Source organism: Apis laboriosa, unplaced genomic scaffold (assembly GCF_014066325.1).
Source record: "Apis laboriosa isolate Shangri-la unplaced genomic scaffold, ASM1406632v1 scaffold1075_cov153, whole genome shotgun sequence".
In the NCBI taxonomy this organism is placed as follows: Eukaryota; Metazoa; Arthropoda; class Insecta; order Hymenoptera; family Apidae; genus Apis; species Apis laboriosa.
This window is the reverse complement of record NW_025220756.1, coordinates 143,487-160,847: the sequence shown is the minus strand read 5'-3', so window position 1 is coordinate 160,847 and position 17,361 is coordinate 143,487. Positions and strand designations below refer to the sequence as shown.

General features: G+C 28.8%; 1 protein-coding gene across 1 annotated transcript in view; it reads left to right on the top strand.

Moving 5' to 3' along the window:
- Window positions 1-8,894: 8,894 nt before the first annotated feature.
- Window positions 8,895-17,361, top strand: part of LOC122710560 (protein O-mannosyl-transferase TMTC1-like) — a gene marked incomplete at its 5' end in the record, with an annotated part of 114,301 nt that continues 105,834 nt past the window's right edge. The window contains one exon of the mRNA XM_043928484.1: window positions 8,895-8,968. Within this exon, the coding sequence (XP_043784419.1) occupies window positions 8,895-8,968 (74 nt within the window). The remainder of the gene's footprint in view (window positions 8,969-17,361) is intronic.

Here is a 17,361-nt window from a genome sequence, read left to right as displayed (position 1 = left end):
ATTTAATTGGAATTAACTTAGCCATTACTACATAAATATTATATATCTTATACTTTTAATATTTTCGAGGAAAAAAAGTTTAATGATTTAGGGACATACAATAAATAATAACATTTTTAATAAATTTAAGGATAGATATAATTATGATTTTCATATGTTGCATAAAGAAGAATTGTAAAACTGTTAATAATAAAAACTCAATATCACAAGTTGTAGATATAATCAGAAAAATGTTTGAAAATCTACTTAAGATTTTTTATTATATGTATTAAATCTAAAACATTATTATATTCATTAGATATTACATAATATTAACATCTTTTAATGCTCAAATAACTTTTAAATTATAATATATAAAGAAAAAAAAATTCGCACAAACAAAAAGGATAGATTTCCAGATTTACACGCGTTAAAACTTGAACATTACAATTCCCCCAATTAATAAAACACAGGAATGGGCAGAAATCGCGGCATACGTTCCTCTTTTAAAATTTTCCATTCCATTACCGTCCTGTGTTGGCAGAGCGTGAGTGTCACGGAATTCAAACGAGGTTAAGTGCCTCGTTGTCACAATGTAGAGTAAAATGGGGGCAGACGTGGAAACGTGAAAGTAGACGATATTGTCACGTTCCAAACCGCCGCGTTATAAACGCTTTAACGTCCTTAATAAGCCTGTTGTAGCAGTGAGGATTATTGGCCTCGGTTGTTCCCTAGCCGCCATCATCTCCTTCGCCTTTTCGGTTCTCCCGGGTTTTCGCGGGCGAAATTCGGGGGCGGGTAACGATGTCGTTACCCGGGGATACAGTGGAGAATGGAGTTGGCAGCTTGTAAGAAGATGAAGGTTTAATATAGACCGCTGTAATATTAAAGGAGCGGATTGGCCGCAACGCGTAACCGCGAATCACGCGACATCACCGTTGCTTTTGTGTATTATGTGCCGCTGTGTGATGTGGCAATACCTCCTCTTTTAGGAAAATGCGCCCCTTAAAACCCGTTTACACCGGTGAAAGTTTTTCCGTTTATACTCTGCAAGAGTTCGAGGAATGTTATGAATTTTATGTATGGATATACCCTGTTATACCTCTCATCCAGAAATTTTTCTGAAAAATTATGTCCAATTATTCCCGTAATAAACTATGATATGATAAGTAAACGACTGAACTTTTTTTACCGCGATTTCAAAGTTTTATCAGAGAGAATTTTTTCTTTTATCACTTGAAGATTAATGTACTTTCAAATATTTGATGATAATAATCTATTAATTTTTGTTAACTAATAGCTTCTCGTAATAGGTATTTAATTATGTCAATAATTGTTTTATAAGTTGATTTGAAATTTAAAAAAAAACATATTTTTATAGTATCATACTTTTATCTTGTAAAATATCAACTATATAAATTTTTTTTTATAATAAATGAAAAGAAATATATATTTGAATCTATTTAATTATTGTATCTTACAATTAGACTGAATATTTATACATAATTCTGATTTATAAAATATATATGACATATAAAAAAAAATCTCCAAAATATAGTATGAATTTTAATATTTGAAGAATGAAGCAAATTATCTTATTTTCTATAAATATCTAATTATAATAATTGGAATAACATCCAAATTTATAACCATAATGTGTAGATTTTATTATGATATGCTATGATTTAAAATTTTTAATTGCTCGTTTTACACAAATTCTACATTTCTTTTTTTAACTATTAATGATATTATAAAACATACATATTTTCTTTATTTGAACGATATNTATATATATATATATATATATATATATATATATATATATATCACACGGTTTAAACGATAATTTTATTATTCTATGAATAAAAATAAAATAAAAAATTAAAAGGCTGGATAATTACATGTGTGGAAATTCTCGATTTATACCACGTATTCTATGCGAAAATTTAACCCCATATATTTTGGGTACGAGGGATGGAACGGTCGTTAATCCTCCGGTTCGAGTCTATTTAACCATATCCATCATAAGTTTACATTCTCGAGTCACCGTGGGGAAACCTAGAATATTTCAAAGTTTATTTCAATCCTTTCTCTCTTCCTCGTCGTAAATCTGCCAGTTATAAATGTATAATAATTTATACAGAAGAATAAGAAGAACATTTAACAATTTATTTCTACTTCATAGATCAAAAATCTCCAAATGGAATCAATATTTAAAACATAAGTTATTTATCGCGAGAAAAATATCTAAAACCAAACATTTGTTGTTGATAATTATTTTTATTTTGTTCAATAAACATTTTATTATTGTTTTATTATATTTAATGCCATTTATTATACTCGTATATTAAATAAAATCTTTCTGACAGTAAAATTTATAAACTTTTCTTCAAAAATAACATTATCTTGATTCTTCATTACTATCCTTGCATAATTCGATTTTATCCTTATAGAAAAAAATAATAAAAAAAAAATTCTAAAAGTTTTACAAGTTCCATAATATTTATGTTTATACAGCATATTCCTCAAATTTTTTTCATTCAATTTCTCTATTCACTATTACTTTAAAAATTTCTAGTATAAAAAAATAAAACGAATGTTTCATTATTATTTGTATCTTCTTCCTTATAAAATATACAATCTAATATTTTATATCCTTAAAAGTCTTTCTTTCCTTCACGGAATCGTTATTGATTCTGATAAGGTAATCGCGTCCGTTCACTTCTTCTCGTCCAAGACATCTCTCCTGATACTCGTGAACCTTATGCTAATGCCTCCCAGCGCGAATCGTGTCTCATTTATGAATAGACAAAGAGGCACGTAGAGGTCTGGAGGTGTCGTTTATCGAGGTTACGATGTCATTATCGGTATCTGTATACTATGAGAAAAGAGAGTCACGATTTTGGGAACAGATATTGAATTTCAGTAGGTTTTTGGAACAACTGGATTATCCACACGTACTGCGTTTCATATAAATTAAACGCGATGTTTAGTGGTCAGAGTGATATTAATATGAATTGGATTTTCGATGATTTGCGTGTTAATGACGTAAATATAATAAAAAGTTTATTATTCTCTATCGTTTAATTTCGTCTCTAATCGATCAGGGAATCGATAGACGAACTTTATTTTATTTTTTTAACTTTTAGAATCTTATTAAAAATTCTGCGAATCTAAAATAAAATCTGAAAAAAATCTAAGACGAGGACTTTCGTTTTAAATTTAGCATATATAAAGAATATAAAGAATATTTGAGAGAACGCTGAGATCAATATTGAATAATTTTAGAAAAATTTTTTAAATTTTTAATTGTAGGTAAACCAGCTTTTAATGAGTATTAAATATTCACTGGTATTACAAAATCAACGACGATCAAACGTTATATAATAGCAACTACGCATAGTTAATAATTTTCATACATTTCATATTATATATATAATAATTTTATCAGATTAATAGAATAGCGACAATCGTCTGGCGTACAAGTCTGATAACGTCGAATTAACTAATCCCTTGAGAGCTTTTTCTTAAGAATTACAGCAAGCCTTTGATATGATATTCTCTTCAGTAGTTTCTTATAGTACTGAAGGTAATAAAAAGCCTTATCTGGAGGATAAGAAGTAGTCCTTTGCGACTCAATTATGTCTTTACGAATTTTATTTCTTTTATTTGATGAAATTGAGTTGATTGTAAAATTTCAAATATCCTGAAAAAATTCATGATTCCATTTCCATAGTCGATCAAGAAATGCTTACCTTATTTATAAAAATTTAATTTTATCAACTCCTGATTTCAATTGTATTATTGTTATCGAAATTGTATCTTTTATTTGCATTGTATCTCTTCACAAATTATCATTTACTACGTATAATATATCATAATTAATTAACTTGTGGGAATATTGATATTACAGGGCTAACCACATTTGATCTTCCCTTACCCATATATATAATATATATAATTGTATAATTGTACATTATAGTATAGATTAATAGATAATGGATATCTATATATTATTGATACAAATATATTACTCAACATATTTATCTATAAATTTATTAATTTATAAAAATATATATGTACTCTTTTTTGATTCGTTTGATTTCAATTGACAATGGAATTGTGATGTTTTTAATTTTAACCGCTAGAGTGCAGAACAGTGCAGAACAATTATCTTACCTCATAATTTGGATAGCAATTCATACATAAAATTGAAGAATAGAATTGTATCCTATATAAAATTCTCACATATTTTCAAATATTTTCTCAAAATATCACAATTACATATATCTATATCTCCTATATATACACGAATCTACGATTAAAATTCATTAATTTTCTTTTCGTACTCAATTAACTTTAAATTAAAAAAAAAAAAAAAGTAAAATAAAAGCGCGAATCACGCAAAATAAAAATCACTTACAACTAGTCTTACGCAAAATAGCACCGAAACATTTCTCCATCGTTGTTTCCGCATCGAGAACGCACAACCGACTAAATTCGCGATATCCGCAGGAAATTAGCGATGAAACCGTCTCCCCTGAATTTGCCCTGGTATTCGAACATTCGAGTATCCAAAGAGGGAAACGCTTTACACGGCGTAGTTGCGGAGGGAATCAAAGGAGCCGGCCGTTTCGACGAGTCTAAGCACCGGAGTTCTCTCCCGTTAATTACGCGCGTCTACGGGTAAAGGCGCGGAAAAGGAACGCGGCTCCCCTCCCTATATAAAAGAGGAATCGCGAGGAAGAAAACCGGAGACGAGGAAGAAGGTGGGGGATGGTGGATAAGCCAGCTCCGAGTAACGAGCGAACTCCTACTCGGGAAACTACCGCCTCATATAATCAATTAGAACTCTTGAACGAGTGAGATGGTAATGGAGTTGGGTTAAGTACAAACTGGAGCAAACTGAACGAACGTATCAAGCATCGCATCCTACTCGAACCGATCCAACCTTCCGCGGGGATAATCGATCTTCGACAACTCGAGGAGGAGATTTTCAAATATCGCGGCGATGTTGGATGATTTTTTTTCGTTATGTTTCTTCGTTGCATCAATGATCTTATTGATCGTGAAAGTTGGTGATGTATACGTTCGATTTTCTTTCTTTCTCTAAGTTTCTATAATCTTCTCCTTGTAATTCAAAAATAAAGAGGAATTATCAAAGTATTGTGTAATACTTGATAATTATTTAGAAAAAGATAGGATCTTTCTTTGTAAATGATTTCTTTTTTTGACTGTTATTAACAAAAATGTATAAAGAAATATATAAAATTAGGATTAATATTCAACGTATCTCTTTTCTTATAAAAGAAAATGGATCGATTGCTTCACTTTCACATTAAAATTGCGAAATGTTTGGACGAAGTTTAGAATTTATTTTATCGCCCTCCCTGATTATTGGAACAAGAATCGCCACTTAGTATAATTTATCGGTTGTGGTGTTTTTTTTTTTTTTTTTTTTTTCGAAATCACCTATTATCCCTGGCCATCAATTCGAAGGACACTGAAGGCGCGCGAAAGAATCTATCACAGAGTAGCGAAGATAATCTCTGTTATCTTAAGTAGCCCCTCCGTTTATAGCTCCTTGCTCCTCGACTAGGCCACTTTCGTCTCCTTTCTCATCCCTCCTTGACGTTGACGAAGTATTGTTCGAGATTTTCCTCCCGGAGTTTCTTCCACTAAGCGGTTAGGGTAGATAAGGCGGAGGACAGGGTCCTCGGAAAATGTCAACTTGTTGTTTATCTTATACCGATTTCGTTTTGGCCCATTTAACTGCGACGAATCTCACGCCCTCTCCGAATTGTTGTTATAACTCATAAAACGTGATAAGTCGCTTACGTATTATAATATTGCACCCCCATGAAAGGTTCGAGTGAGATTAAGAATTAGATTATAATAATCGAAGTATGCAAAAAGAATTTGTAAGAATTCGATGAACGAACGATGCATTTATATTTTGAAATGATGAAATTTATAAGCGATGATTATAGAGGATATTGGAATATCGATTTCATATAGAATACGTTTATAAACTTTTATTAGTTTGCTAGAAATAAACTTGTTTTCGACATTTGGCATACATTTGAATGCTAGAAAACCAAACATGTTATTTCACTTGTTTTTCTCAAATATGGATTCTTTTTCGCTTTAAACTTGTACCTTTTTTTTTAAAAAAAATTCTCATTTCATGGATTAAATAAAAAATTCATAAACAGGTATATAGTTAAATTTGATAAATTTCATTTTGATGAAATTCATAATATTGATGAAAATTAGAACACGTTTCAATAAAAAAATACCTGTCATAAAGAATATTTTTATTGTCTTATTTCCATTTATCAAAAGTTTTATCGAAAGATAATTTATTATCTATCGATCCCGTTAAGAGTCATAATCCTCAATGTCTGCATCGATTTTTACTTCCATCCGTCCTTGAATCATCTATAAAATGCATGAAATTAGCGCATCGAGCGTCTGTAGCAAGATGCTTTATTAAAGATGACATAATTTATTGCTATACAGGACAATTAATAATGATGAAAATCTAATGGCATCGGAGAAACTTCGAAATTTCGCAGACAAACGTTAATCATTTCTTGAAAACGAGAATACTACATCATCGATAAGAAATCAATATAGTCAAATAAAAAGATGCAAGACGATACTTTTGTTCAATTTATTGCTTAAGTCGAAATATGATATAAAAGGTTCAAATATAAAATTCCTACATTGTTCTTTTAAACAGAATTAATTCGTGTTATTTATTGTATTGCTTAAAAAATATTAAAACATATTAAAAAATATTTTGAGATATGTAGAGTATTACTCGAAAACTGTGATAATTTTTCTACGTTTTTATTTAAAGAATGTACATTATTGTTCATAAAGTATCCGAATATTTTAATGGATTTGTGTGATAACTATTCAAATTGTATTTTTATCTAAATATACCATGGTCCATACATTTTTTATATCCAGCAACATTTTTGACTATCAAGATTAATAACATATACAACAATGTACAGTAACATACACACGGTCATAAATACTACTTTGAGAATCTTTTACAAAAAGTACATATAATCGATCACAGAATTCTTCATACTTTTATTTTACAAGGAAATACACGTATCTCGAAAAATCCGATTTTAATGAAAATTTATGGGCATATGAATCATAATGGATTATACGTAGAACAATTTATTTCTCTTTTATACTCTTTAAGTATGTGAAATCCTCGAATTTTTATCATTTCTTTCATATATAATTTTACTTGATAAATATTTTTTAAAATAATGGATGACTAAAGTCTAAGTATTTTATATAAAGTATAAACTGTTTCATCTAAATTAATAATTCTACTGATGGATTTTTTAAATATTATTATACTTATGATTCGTTTAATCAAATTAAATTTTGACTTTCTCATTTCGAACTATACCTTGAATCCATGCTTGGAATCAAATTATCAAACGTTGATTCTAAAATACAATTGCTTTTCGCGAATAGATCAGAATAAAAAAAGAAAGAACATAGAAATGGAAGAAAGAAGGACAATGGTCCTGTGACACGTACAGACGATCATCGAGAATCTTGGACCTTTTCTTGGAACTTTCCAAGACATTCTTCGAGAATCTCAGTTATTCAGTGGTAGCTGTCAATAACTGTCAGCCACCTCTTCTCTTTCAATTTGTTCGCTTCTTTGGCTCACATGGCTCGTCATCGTTTGCACCGTGAAAGAGATCCTCTTTTGAACTTTCGTTTTCCAGCGTGGTCTTCTCTATTTTACGTCGTTAAATCCAATTTTATCCCAAGACAGGATCCCCTCTCTTGTTTGGATATTCTTTTTGTAATACTTTGCTTCTCGAAATTTTATTACTTCCATATAATCTTTTAAATTAATCAAACACGTGAGAAGATCGTTCCATATATATTGATGTCATCTGTCGAACGATAAATCGATTTAGAAATTAGTAATTGAAAATTCAAATTTTATATTTTGATTTATTGATCTCGATGAACAAAAGATCGATGGATTTTGAAAGCTGTTCTAATAATAATAGATTGTGTCTGATGAAGGATTATTATTAGTATCAATAATATACTACGTAAAATTTTACGTTGACGATGAATAAAATTGTGCACAATATAAATCGTGAACTGTAAACAAATGGAATATGTTATCGTGAGTTGATCACAATTCCATCGCGTGACGAAGAGACGCAAACGATAAGAAAATATTAGCATATGAATAAAATGGAGTATAAATATAAACAAAATAAAAATCCTTATAGTAGCTATTGTAAATATGTTTCTCATACGTTTAATATTATGAATTTTGCTAGAAATTTAAAAATTAAGCAGAATAAATATCGAATAAAATTATATATTAGGTTACAAGTTACGATAAATAGTATATATAATATAATATATATGCGTAATTAATAAAGTACAAATTATAAATTTTCAGAAAAATTATATCCAATGAATGAAGAGATGTTGTTAATTATTTTAATTTTCACAATATATATATATTGATTTCGATATTATCTCGATTTCAATACGAATTTTAGTGACACAATATCGTTATTAAAATAATATCTGTTATAAGTCTCCAGCGTAAAAATATTTCATCATATTTCACGTGAAATGTATAATTTATTTCTATAAATAATTTTCACGATAATAAATTAAACAAGTGTCTCAATTTAATGAATACAAAATATGGCTAATTATTTTTATTCTTTTTCCATTTTATCAAACATGCTAATATTTTTTAGGAATATAAATAAATTATTATATACATATATTATATTTATATTATTATATTACTTTTGTATAAGATATATATTGTTCATCATCATAATATATGCATTCTGCCAGATCTTCATTACGATATTTCGTTCGTGTTTCAGGTAACTGGGATCGTAGGACGAGCAGACGTACTCGCGTGCATCTTCTTCTTGTTGTCCTTTCTAGCTTATCATGGGTGAGTGGAATTTTATTCTAAAACGATTATTTAACACGAAGCAATAATGCTGACCTAGATTTTATCATTTCTCGTGCATTCTCTTCATTATTATTATTTCCTTTTACTTATTCATTATTGTAAACGAAAAGAATATCATTGGTAATTTAAAGAATGGATACAAGATGATTAGATTTAACACAGGTGACACAAATTTTAATACAATAATAAAATTTTGAATAAATAATGAAACAATGCAAAAAAATATAATAATGAGAGTTGCCAATGATCACAATATGATTAAATAAAATGAATGATATGGGAAATAAGATATTATTATTTTCAAAAATATATATTATACTATTATTAAAAAGATCATTTTATGCTTTAGATATTCTATATCACTCTATACATTCACTATACAATATTATATATATATAAATACTTAATTTTTATCTTAAAAACTCTCAAAATAATTATAAATATAAATAAAACAAAATAATAATCTATCAATCTAAATTGTATTTAAAACTTGAAGATTGACTCTCCTAAAAGAGTGAAAAAAATAAAAAAATAAATTATACTACATATATATGTATAATTACATTCAAATTAGATAATCTTTTGTAAAATATTCAAATATTTTTACTTGCCATCATATCTTTCACAAAAATCAATAAAAGATCTTGAAAAAGAGTAACAAATCCATTCCTTATTTTATCCCTTTCATTCTCTTTATCGAAGTTGCAAGAAATTTAATGAGATAAGTGTATCAGAGGCATGATACACTCGTAATTCCATCGTAGTACCGTTTTGGTAACTATGCATACACTTGCACGTCGACGTCAAAACAGCAGCCCATTCATTCTCATGGCCAAATTATAAATTAAACTAATCTAGTCTAAAGCAATGGAAAGCAATGGTTCCAGCTCACGATGGCTTCGTCTCGAATTTTTTCCCCTATATTTCGCCCCTCGCTCGTTTATATCGATCCTTAAACGTGAAAATATAAAGTACTTACGGCCACGATCCCGCGAACTTACCACGAAAATCTTTTTATCGTCCCTCTAAGAGGATTCCGGACTTATGCATGGTAAGCGATGTAACGGCTAACTGAAACGGGGAACGGTCTTTGAAGGGGAGTGGTTTGACTCGTAGGATTGACATCCTCTGCCATATTAATGTGCTTCTTTGAAGTTTTTTAAGCTTATTATTCTGTGCTTCTTTTTCTTTTTTTTTTTTTTTTTTTTTTTGGTTCTCTTTTTATAAGACGGATAATAGGAAGTGGACTTCCTTAGCAGTTAAAATATTTTATTTTAATATTTTAATTTTATTTAATATTTTGAAATATTCGAGAATATTGAAAAGTTTTCTCATTTCCTTTGTGCCTTTTTGGTTGGATAAATATTGTAAGTTAGTTTTCTAAGTTTGTCTCTAAATCTTTAAAATAGAACGTAGAACTTTTCAATTTTACTTTAAAGAGAGATGATACATGGAATTTCAAATATTTTAATGCAGCTTGAAAAAGGAACAAAGAGATTCTTTTAATAAAAAAATATTTTCAAAAGATTTTTACAATCCAACGATGGAAAATGTAGATTCGAAATAAATAATTTCATTAATTATCTTTGATAAGTTAATAAATCGTTCTCTGTTATCGTCTCGATTATTTTCTTTTCATTTTAACGCGTTGAAAACTATGCACTGAAAGATTAATGGATTTTCCTTTATACTTTCTATACCAGTATAAGCATCATGATATTAATTGCTTTTATGCGTAATAAAATATAGCGATAACAGGCTTATAAGCAATAAAATACATCACAATTTGAAAAATCGACAAAATCCATTAAACTTTTTTATCCAAAGCCGCGTTACGATCGATTTTTCGAATCGAGACCTCCACCGTGAGAACGTAATTCTAACGAAAGTAACAGCGTTTCGTTGAAATTAATTTCCACACGGGACGGTGGTGTAATTAAACTTGAACCTTCTCGCGAGCCAACAGGGGTCTGTTTGAAATGAGGGAAAATCAACCCCTCCCATCGCAATCGATATCAACCGGCAGACTCTCTCGAGCGCGTTTTTTTTCTCTCTCTCTCTCTCTCTCTTCTCGACGGGAGAGAAAAAAGAGAAACAAATATCGAGATAGCGGTGCGAGTTGTGTAAAATACTCGGTATATCGAGAAAAACGAAGGAGGATAGCTCGTAAACGACGAGGGAAACCTGGTGGTGGTCCGTTTAAATAGCCGTAGAATCGGGTCAGTGTGTCAACCCTTTTAGGTAATGAATCTCACAAATGAATATTTGTTTTGAGGAAGGAAGAGAGAGAGAGAGAGGGAAAGAGAGGGGGGAGAGAAAGCGGTAGAGAAACGTTTGAGAACAAACGTTCATTGTTCGAAATCAGTGACATCGTTCGTCGAATTACCGAAGTCGTATTCGACCGTTAGAGGGAACATTACCCTGCTCGCGCTGGATCCTTAGATCTTTCAGTTTTCGTTCGGATAACGGCCCCTTTTTTTTCTTTCAAGAATTCAAAAAGTCGTAATTAGTCGTTCATGGCGTATTAGGGGAAATGGCGTTGAAGATGAATTCTGATGGAAAAGCTTTTTGAACTTTTATAAAAAGGGAATGTGTATATTCTCTTTTTACGTGTGACAGAGATTATATCAAATATTATATATGTTGCGTGGAACATTTTTCCCTCTTCACAAATGTGATTTGCTTTGTATAACTCGTTTTAACGATTTCAATTGTAGGAATTAACGCAATTTCGGCTAGGTTTCATCTAGAATTAAAGATGGGAGGAGAAAGAGGAAATTATAAAATAATTGCATACATTTTTCATTTAAATCAATGCCAACTTTCAATTTTATATTCCAATATATATAATCATCACTGATTAATGATTATTGTAAATCCTAAGTTTCAATTCATGTAAAGTTATATAATAAACAACAATATTTAAACATTTTATTTTTTTTTATTTTCCTTTTTCACTTTTCTAAATAAATCTTGATAATACTATACTCGAACTAACAAATCGTTAATTTCATCTCAATTTCTCGAATCTCGAATATTTGTTAACAATATAATGTTAAAACAGCGAGTCCATTTTGTCAACTTACTTAAACTTAATTTCTCCAAGTAGAATGCAATTCGAAGCTGTTCAAATCATTTCAAAAACGTTACGTTTCTATCTGTGGAGGACGTTTCAAGCTGTCAAACGTTTCGAACTTGGAGCAACAATTCGAAGCACATTCAAAAAGAAAAGTAAAGCCATCGTAACGTCGATCGATTGACAGCTGGATGCAAGATAAAGCGGTTGTCTCGGAATCGAAGAAATCCATTCGCCCCCTTTTCCCATTTTCCGCTTTAGTTTAACTATCCTTTCAGCCACGATACTTATTCGCGTTAATTGCCACCCTTTAAACTCGACGAGGATCTCGAAACGGATCTCCCTTTTTCGCTGCATACTTATCCGGAAATTAAATGGATCACGATTTACATCAATCGCATTCTTCTACTCAATGACTCGTTTCGATTGTTTTATCGAAATCTTTTAAGAATTGACTCTTTTAATTATATTTATTTAATATATTAATTGGATTCTTAAGTGAAAAATTCGTTTATTAAGTGGTAAATTCGATGTAACTGTTTGTTGTATATATTTTAATTTTCCCCCAAAATTCTTCCTTTATATTTATTATTATTATATTTAAATTGCCGTTATATTTTATTTATTGGATACCGTTATATTAATTGTTCTTCATTCTGTGATAAAAAATTTAAAATTTCGTATGAGAACAATAATAGTTATTTTTAAATAAAATAAATTATATATTAAATTAACTTCGCTATATTTAAATTCTTGAATATTTTGCAGAATTTCCAGATAACTTCCAAAGGATGTATAAATGTATATTATTATGAATATTTAATGTATTCCAATTTCAATTTATTTTTGTCTCTTTTTATTCAATTCGAGAACAAGTCTTGTTACAATAATTTAATGTATTGCAACCTCAATAAAACGAAATCGAATCTTGTTTCAAATTATTAATCAAATTATTACGTTAATAAATTATTTCGTGAATATAAATAATAAGAAAAAAATATCATGGTACGTCAGTACATTTGTTTCTCACATATTTATATATAAATCATCTCAGAATAATAAAGATTATTTTATTGTTAGATAAAATTTTTCAATTTGACGTTTGCACAATTAGAAAACTCTTGATACAAATATTTAAAGTTCGAGAACTTTTAAATAAGCACAATTCACAATTAAGCATTCCATCAATCAAACGGGTTATATAAAGAAATCTTCCATTCCAAGTACGAACAGTTGCATTCATTATAATGCATCTATTGTGATGAATCTATTGTTGAACACGATAAATCATAGGATCAACGACCTTTTCCCTGGTTGAACCTTTATCTCATCCTCGGTCGTTCATCTTTTTGTTGGAAATGTGGACTTACAATTCACGAAACGGTGGCTCTTTTTCCGATTCGACTTCTTTTTCCTTTCTCCGTGGTAATTGCCGGCTGAATATCCAATAAGTAATAATTTCTGCGCGTAATCCTCCATCTTCCGCGAGCATACGGCTGCCTGTTTTTGCCCTCACCCTCGGAACTCGACACCCAGCCTCGTTACGACACCCGTTCATTAATCTTACTTACGGAGCTTTGATGTAAATTGTAAGAAATGCCGCGTCGCTCTGCTCTGGACGTCCTCCCTCTTTTTACTCATAGTTGCCGCTTTTGCCTTCCTATTCCATCCCATCCTTCGAATACGGCGCCATCTAGGCTGCAACTGGAGATAAGAAATCTAATTGGATAATTTTAAATTTTCGACGAATACCTTCACGAGTTATTTGACAAAATAGATTTGAATTGTTGACGGATATTTCAATCAGAATGTATAAATTATTCTGTATAATTTGTTTTCTTCGATTTGTTTTTCGTTAGAAGAAATTATGCTGTTTTCACAATTACTTTTCTTTTATTCATTAATTGGAAATATGTTTATTCGTTACTTTTGTCTCTGAAATTGTTATTTCTATATTATTTCAAAAGGAAAACTTTATATCGTCGGGTCGGAAGAATAATTGCACGAATAACAATAAATAATTTTTCTGAATATAAAGAAATCTAATTTCATTTAGTTATACTTATTATGAGATAATTAAAAAAATATTTAACGATGTTGAGAAGAAAGAAATTCTTACGATATTTTAATTATTTCTCTCTTCGTTAATCACAAAAAAAAAAATATAATAAATTTTGCTATAAAAGAGGAAAGAATTATCGAATTAAAAATTAAAATTACAAATGTTGTTCCAATATTTTTTTGAATAGAATTTCCATTTAAAGCGCAAAAATATATATTTTCGATTTCTCGTTTTACAATTATTCGAAAGAGTGAAATTTAAATTAAATTTAAATAAAAATTCAACATAAAAAATTCAGTATTGTATAACAGATTCGAATGAAAAGTCATGAAATATGATATATTTATATAAATAGCTTGATATTGATTATTTCGTAAGAAATACCTAATTTATATTTCGAGAATTCTAATTTCGTTTTACAATATATATATTTTCAAAGTTCTCGAACTCGTGATTGCTACCATCGATATCCTTTCTTTGTTCTCTCTTTGTTGTTTCTTTGTTGTTTCTTTGTTGTTCTTCACTTTTCTGTGCCGTTAAAAATAAAATTATCTTTCGCATCCGTTCAGAACGTTTCACTGGTTTGATATTCGACTTTTTCAAAGTTTCCACATCGATGCCGAGCTTCAAAGATATTCTAATTTAATTTAATTTCAAGAAGTTTGAACAGTTTTTGTAAAACTCTAGTTTCTCGGGCACGATAGGAAAAGAAAGAAAGAGAAATCGAAGAAACAAAAGAACGATCAAGAGTTTCTTTATGCCATTGTTATCGTCGATATATCTTTAACTTTTCTCTGGCTTGAAAGGAAATTATCCACGTTAAAATGACAAGTTACAAAGTTTTTAAATAACAATTTACCTCGAGCAAGTTGAAACATCCCTCTAGTTAGCTGTTGGAGCAAGATCGAAAGGTTCTTCCATTTTTAGAGGAAACATTCATCTCGTTTCTTTAGAATAATTGATCATTTCGAAGTTCTTGATACGAATAGCAATATTTGATATCTTTGAGAATTTCACTTGTTCCATTATCTATATATTTATTGCATATTTGAACACATAATTAGACTACGATATTTATGCAATCAAAATAGATAGATATGTAAAAACTTTCAATATTATAAGCTTTATTTAGATATAACTTATTAAACTAACAATTAAATTTGTTTATAATATTCAATTGTCATACCAATTTAATAGAAATCAAAAGATATTTTTTATTTATGAAAAAAATATGTATTTCTCATAAAAATCCACAATCTATTAATATCATTTGTGAAAAATATAAGTTTTAACTTATAAATTTCTCTTTCACAATTTCATGTTCAATCAACAGAATCAGAATTTCAAATTTTCATTCCAAAAGAAATTACTTTTACAGGTAACTTGTGAAATTTTAACTGTTCTCTGTATTAACTTTAAATTTGTTAAAATTATTGGAATTTCCATACACATATATTTAAAACAATGTTTATTCTCTATAAGTTATATTTTCCTACTGTCATATTTTTCTTTATACTTTCAAACGATCTTTAATTTCGATATTTTTCCTATTCAACGTTCTTCTATTTCGAATTCATTCGTGTAAAAAATGTGATTTAAATTCGAATTACCTTCAGTGAAAACAGGCGGATTAAATTTTTCCAAACGTTTTAAAAATTCCTTAAGAATTTGTCAAACGAGTTTCACAGAGAATTGAAATTTTATTATATATTATAAATTTCGCGAAAGTATCGATGAACGGTGTGAATTCGAATTAAAATTTAACGTGGGCAGCCTCACTGGAATTTCATTAATCCATTGTGCACTGCGAAAACGTTTCTGTAATTTTCTTCTCTTTAAATATTTAAACTATTTTCCATGATTGTTCGATATAATACACAATGCGACTTAACTGTATCGCGAGAAGAATGGATATAATTATTCGCGATAGTGTGATACAAAGATGGGTCAAGTTTATTATACGGTATAATGATTCTCGTTAAACTTTGCTCAGAGAATAACTCCGCAAGCGATCTTTTAATTTCAACGATAATTTTATTTAAAACTGAGATTTGATCTTGGAATAATAAATAAATTTTCTAACAATAGAATCAAATTTAATCATAGAATTTAATTTTACGTTTAATATGAAAAGATATTAGTTGGATATAATTGGATATAAATTATCTTCGTATGGATTTTACTTGTTTATTCGTTATCACTCATTTATTCATTATCATTGTGATTACAATCTTGTTACGATATAATGAGTTATTTTTTGTTATATTAATTATTAAAATTGTTAAAAAATAAGAGATAGATTTAATATTGCTGAATTTTCTTTTATGTGGTTTTATTAAATCTGAAGTACTCTAAGGATAATAAAGAAGAATTAAAAGCTAATATTATATTATAATTGTAAATTCGAAAATTTAAGAAAATATGCATAATAGGGAAATAGTGAATAATAATTTAATTTAACAAACAAATTTATATGTACAGTAATATTTTAAACATTTGAAACATAATGATTGATACATATTATTTTTATTTTTATATAATTATTTTGCATTGCTAAAGGAATAATAAAATATTCATTGCTTTTAAGCAAAATATAGCAAATAAGTAAAATAAGTAAAAAAAAACTGGATTAATCAAAACTAGAAACTCAAATCAAATTATCACGAATAATAACGAATAAGATCTTCAATAGGCTTTTTTTATAAAAAATATTTTTGTTTTTGTATAAGAATATTCAAAGTACAATTTTTGTTTTTTTAGTTAAAAGAATTGTAGCAATTTTTTCCTGTTTCTTGCTTCATATAGCTACATAGAGATGATACAGCAGTATTCTGAAGTTACTGCTCGTTTAACACCTAGAACAATGTATATATGTCACCAAAAGAATGGTTCTCCATTTTTCTATGGAGACTATGTCAGTTGAAATAATACACATAATATATTACAATCCAAAAATTTATTCAACGATAAAATTCTAGCATTAAATAAAGTAAAAGAATACTAAAATATGAGATAAATTTAAGAATATTTTTTTTTCTAAATTTTACAAAGATAAAAATAAAATGATACCTGTGTATGTGTAATGATTTAAATATTTAATCCTCGTTAGATTCATTTATTCAAATATTATTAGAATACCTCCAGTTTTAAATTGTTTGTAGCCATGCTGGAAATGTCGTTTTATCCGCATAAAGTATACCAAAAGACAAAATATGTAAGAAGAAGCTTAGTCTA